The sequence below is a fragment of the Podarcis cretensis genome (genome assembly GCF_951804945.1).
Source record: "Podarcis cretensis genome assembly, chromosome: 12".
Taxonomy (NCBI): domain Eukaryota; kingdom Metazoa; phylum Chordata; class Lepidosauria; order Squamata; family Lacertidae; genus Podarcis; species Podarcis cretensis.
In genome coordinates this window covers 30,449,023-30,455,022 of record NC_137181.1, presented here as the reverse complement: position 1 = coordinate 30,455,022, position 6,000 = coordinate 30,449,023, and the positions used below count along the sequence as shown (strand labels likewise).

At 41.9% G+C, this 6,000-nt stretch overlaps 1 protein-coding gene across 3 annotated transcripts in view; it reads right to left on the bottom strand.

The window, feature by feature from the left end:
* Window positions 1-1,370: 1,370 nt before the first annotated feature.
* The window catches only part of NXPH1 (neurexophilin 1), a 178,703-nt gene continuing 174,073 nt past the window's right edge, over window positions 1,371-6,000 (bottom strand). For all 3 annotated transcript variants that reach the window (XM_079948190.1, XM_079948189.1, XM_079948191.1), the window contains exon 3: window positions 1,371-3,922. In XM_079948190.1, the coding sequence (XP_079804316.1) occupies window positions 3,161-3,922 (762 nt within the window). In that variant the 3' untranslated portion in view covers window positions 1,371-3,160. The remainder of the gene's footprint in view (window positions 3,923-6,000) is intronic.

Below are 6,000 nucleotides of genomic sequence, written 5' to 3'. Positions count from 1 at the left end.
GTGTCAGAAGTAAATTTTGAGTACTTGCAGCACAATGCTGATGTCAACTGGCTGCTAGTGGCTTGATTTTTCAAGGCACACTTTGCCACCCAAGTTTGGACTTAACGTGCATCTGTCCATAAGAGCCCTCCATCCCTCCCACTGATATTAGAAAATGAAGATCTTCTCCAAGCCCCAACATGAATGAGCAGGACCTGTTGTATTCTAGTTTCAGTTTTAATACATTTCCTCCCCAGAGTTCAAAGCTATTGGGTTGTATGTGTGTGCATGTGTCAGTGTGTGTGTTTGAGCTACAAATTATACTGTTGTGGAACCCTGTTGTTGTTTCTTGATCTTAAATAAGTCAGTATAAATCTGAGAATGAATAAACTGCACAAACCATGCACGGGTGGTTCCCTCCCCTAAAAAAAACTCCATTTATGGCTATCAGCTGCAGGCCATTTTATGCATGATAAAGTTGCGTCATCAGTTAAGTGGATCTCAAGTTAATAGGACTGGAGGAAATTGTGGCCTTAGAAAATGGCCACCAGTTTGAGGACATTATTACTGAACTAGATGAACCAAGAATCTTCTCAGTGTAAGGCATACATGTCTAAACTCCATCTTAAGTAAGCATTAAGGTGGTGGACTTGGGCTCGTGATACCTACATTCAAATCAGCTGTAAAGCTCATGGGGAAACTTTGGGCAATCCATCACCCCTCAATCTGGTTGCTGTAAATATAAAAGTGGGCAACCATAATATCAGTGCAAGCTCCTACAAAGAAGCATGAAAAACAAATGTCATAAATAGATGGGAATGTGTGCGTGCACGTGTATTGCTCAAATACCCTCATCATGTAACCACATTTTATTTTTATTTCATGCAGTGTGTTGTTGTCTGTCCAAAGTCACATGTACTGTGTGGCTCTCCACTAACATATAAACAGTATGGAGCCACATCCAGTGGGCTGCATGTTCAAAGGGCTTCCCTGACACTGATTGCATGTGAGATTCAGGGCAACCTGGATCTTTTAGTGGCATGGGCCATATGTCAGAAACTACCAGATGGGCCTGTTTCTGGGCACCAATATAAAGAGCAGCATGGACAGTGTGAGAGCATTCCCTACATGCATTCTACACATGAAGCTTCAGGGTGTGTGTGGGTTTTTCCTTAGTAAAGGTAAAGGTATCCCTGACCATTAGGTCTAGTCGTGGCCAACTGGGGTTGCGGCGCTCATCTCGCTTTATTGGCCAAGGGAGCCAGCGTACAGCTTCCGGGTCATGTGGCCAGCATGACTAAGCTGCTTCTGGCGAACCAGAGCAGCGCACGGAAACGCTGTTTACTTTCCCACCGGAGCAGTACCTATTTATCTACTTGCACTTTGATGTGCTTTCAAACTTCTAGGTTGGCAGGGGCAGGGACCGAACAACGGGAGCTCACCCCATTGGGGGGATTCAAACCGCCAACCTTCTGATCGGCAAGCCCTAGATATTGGAGGTGCATCAAAACTCCAGGGAGAAGCAGTGGAGGGATGAAAATAAAAGACAGGAGACTCATAGATCTACCCATGCTGCCCTTTAAAATCCCATCTCCTCTACTTTATTGGAAACTGGTAATAACCTTACTCTCTGATGCACAGGTCTACCACCACCACATTAACCTGCCCATCAGGTTTCCATCTAACCTATCCATGGGGTTCTAGCTAACTTGTTTATGGAGTTGTTCTGTTGATAAATAAGATAGGAATTGTACACTTCTTTCTGAATTGAAAAGTAGTTGCCATTACATATGATAAAGAATCTGGTCTGGATAGAGCAACTTTTGCGACTGAAGGTGCCACCACCATCTATGTATCATCTGCCTGTCAACACTATTGTAAACCACCATCTACAGAGTGCATATTGAAACTCGAATTCAAGTGTTTTATTTTTTTTATGTACATTTCAATTGTTTTCACCTGGAAACAAAAGATCTAAATACAGACAGATTGTAAATGTTGTAAGTTGTATAGCTTTCAACAATACTTTAGCTGAATAAATGCTTTGTACATAATTCTGTCATCTTAAATGGAGTTTACAGCTACATTGATAAAATGAATTCCTCATTTCCTTGTTTTTAACCAATAACAAGCAGAGAGACAATTACAAGTTAATATTAATAAGCAGCTCAAATAACACAGGTTTAACTATGTACAATACAAACCATTCATACAAATGAAGACTAGGATATTGTTTGTTTGTTTGTTTGTTTGTTTGTTACAATATTGTGTTATAAAGATAAGATGGACACTTACAACTTACATGTTACCTATCAGGCATTCTCCTTCCTATATGGCAATTGGAGAGTATCTCAGTTGAGTGAGGACCACCAAGCTACAAAATCGTAACTTTCTGTTCACATGTAAATTCCAAATGTTTGCTCATCTTTATTAGTTCAACAGGCTCCCTTCACCAAAAAAGGCCCACCTAACACCACCTTGAATGTGCCCACTGGGTGCTGAAGAAAAGTCAATATACTTTGTTGTGTTCATATAAAGAGGAATACTGAGCTCTAAACACACACATTTCCCACCCAACCCCTGTTTTAACAAGCATTTTACTCCTACAATATTATTTACCAGTACAGCTACTCCAAGTGATAGAATGTATGAATGGGGATTATTGATTATAATGTATTCAGGACCGTAAAAGAAGATTTCCATAACAGTCTGTGGAAAAACAAAAACAAAACATCCTCTGTCTAGTTAATCCTTTTTGCTTGATGATAGGTTATCCTGAAACATCATATATCAGACAATGAAAGCCCTCTTAACAGGAATCTCGATAGATCTGCAAGCCGCAAAGAGGGAGAAGGAGAAAGACAAAGAGAGAGAGAGAGAAATTGTGTGTGGTATTATTTAAAATCCACAGTGATTTACAACTGGACTGATATACATGGAACTGACTGGGCAGAAATGACATTAGACTGGTTTCCGCTAAGATATTTGCAGCCAGTTGACATCAGCAGCAGTGTGTAGACACATTCCAGGCAAGAGATGTGGCCTTCTTCTTTGAGGTAACAGCCCTGTCGTGTGACCTCTTTCATATTTTTTCCCATATTTTTGTTTAAAATTAGCGTTATTTTATTTGTGTATTTATTTATTTACTCCACAGGGTCCAGTCTCAGAGGCGCGGCCCACTTCAACCTGAAGGGAAGTAAGGCGTGTCACTGTGGTAGTTGTAATCGGGACACACCTTCTGTACTAGTTTATAATCTGTACTATAAAAGGAAATGTAAATACAGATTACTTTAAATGGTTTGGAGCAGAGCCAGGAGACGTGACTTTGGGTCTGCTCCTGATAACATGTTTTTGAAGGGTCGTAGTTGCAGAGGGTGTTCTTGGTGGCTTTGTCGACCTTCTCGTACTCAATGCGGCAGTTAAAGGACTTGGAATCTTTGGCATCAATCACTGTCTGTTGTGCCAAGTCAAACTCCACAATTTTAGTTGGGGGCACCAAGCTCACAGATACATTCCCTTGGCCAGTGGAATTATGCCTGAAGTAAACGCTAAACGTCCCATTGCCATGATCCACTATTTTCCCAGTTATCAACAGGTTTAACTTGACTGTCTTGATGTTGGAATGAAAATCGCCCCAGCCAAACATTTTCTTAAACTTCCCAGTCTTGACAATGGGCCGTCTCTTTGCTCTGGGGCGAGGCTCTTGAAGGTCTGTGGAGTTCCTCAGCCATTCCCAGAGATCTTGCTCTGAATATGTTTCTGGGGCATCATACCGCAGGCTCAAATCCGTATCGTTCTCTTTGCCATGGAAAGTCTGTGATAGCAGCCGGCTGATGGATAAGTCTTTGCTACTCTCTGTCCATATGTGCTTTAGTGTGGATTTGGAACCACCTGATTTTAGAAGTTCTGATTTTCCACCACTGGTTAGATTTGCGCATGTGACCTGAAAGTAAGATAAAGGAAAATATACGTTTAGATGGGGATATGTGTTTAAGTACTATGCAGATCTCAAAAAAGAATGCAATGCATTTTTCCCTTTATGCATTTCTTCTACGTGGGATACATTCACACACACTACTGGTCTTTCCAAATCCATCTTGAGAAAGCTTGCAGCTTTCTTTTCTTCAGGCCAATCACCCTCTTTAAAACGCTTTAGCAAAGCCTTCACCTGACTTCCCTCAATTCACCCCACAACTCATTGGCCCAGTTTAGACAACAATATTGTAATCCGCTGCTTAGATCACAGGTAACTCACAGGCGTGGTGAGAATTGTGTTCCACCTGAAGGATCACCTGTGATATAAACCATAATACAGAACCCTTAGATTATCATCTGAATTGGGTGTTTGTCAAGTCCTTGACCCCACCTTGCCTATGAAAGGTAGATTGAAATCCTTTTGGGTAGAGATTAATGCTGGGTGCTCTCTGTTCTGTGCTGATTCTGGCACAGCATCCATGCTAAATAAAGGTTGTCATATAGTCTGCATTAGCAAAATTTATAAATAAATTTGTTTTTTGTAAAGGTTTTCCTCTTTTTTTTCCCTTCTCACTTAGGTCCAGAAAAAAAACATGCTTGCCACAATAACATCTGAAAGGGGAAGCAAATCGACACCTGAACCCACAAGAAGAAGAAAATTATTTTATTCGGGTCATGAAAGATGAGGTGAAGTACAGTCCTCATACCAAGACAATTCATTCACAGCACCACAGCTCAACTGTTACTTCCAAAAATTTCACAGTGGCTCAGTATAATATTAATCATTGTTTCTAGGAATCAGAAACCGATGCTACAGACTGAGCCTGTACATTCAAAGGACCTGGGGAATTGGGAAGGTGTCATCATTGGAGTTTTGAGTTGCCATCCCCTCCTGTTATCTTAAGGACAAAAGAACATATGATTCAGGCCATCTAGGGATGAGGGAGAAATTCCATTCAGTTCACATTTAAAGATAAACCTACCTAATTTGCACTTCCCCAAAGAATATGTGAACCGAAACATAGCCAGCCTTCAAACCACAGCCCTTCTTTGAATTTTGCAGTGCAGTTCTCCAGCCAAATAAGGCACAGAAAAATGCATATCCAGGTGTAAAGTTTGCCTTAAAATGCATATATTATTTTTGTAAAATAACACACAAAAATATTATGGGAAATTGCATATAAAAATTAATTTTCATGAGGACTTTAAAAAAGACAGGTCAGAAACTTGCTGTCCCCTCTTGCACCTCCCCACAATAAGCATGCAGAGACACACTGCCTATAATGCGTTGTTGGTGGTGGTGTTGTTTTATATCACACCCATCTGGCTGGGTTGTCCCAGTCACTCTGGAGAGCTTCCAACACATATAAACATAATAAAGCATAAAACATTAAAAACTCCCCAATACATCATAGTAAAACAGTAACGGTAAAGGACCCCTGGACGGTTAAGTCCAGTCAAAGGCAACTATGGGGTTGTGGCACTCATCTCGATTCAGTCTGAGGGAGCCGGCATTTGTCCACAGACAGCTTCCCAGGTCATGTGGCCAGTATGACTAAACTGCTTCTGGCGCAACAGAACACCGTGATGGAAACCAGAGCGCACAGAAACCCCGTTTTCCTTCCGGCCGCAGTGGTACCTATTTATCTACTTGCACTGGCATGCTTTCGAACTGCAGGAGCTGAGACAGAGCAACGGGAGCTCACCCCATCACAGGGATTCAAACTGCCATCCTTCCAATCAGCAAGCCCAAGAGGCTCAGTGGTTTAGACCACAGTGCCTCCTGCGTCATAGTCATCATTACTAGTAGAAATTGATCAGAACATCAGAAGAGCCGTGCTGGATCCAAACACAGCTCCTTCTAGTCTAGCACATTGATCTGGCAGTGGGTCACCAGATGCCCTTGGGAAGCCCACAAGCAAAGCCTGAGCACCATAGCTGTCAACTTACAGATTTGAAAATAAGGGACCAGCAGCCTTGAAAATAAGGGACCAGCAGCCAAAATAAGGGACCTGCAGCCTCACCTGTTCCAGGCACTCCAGTCTT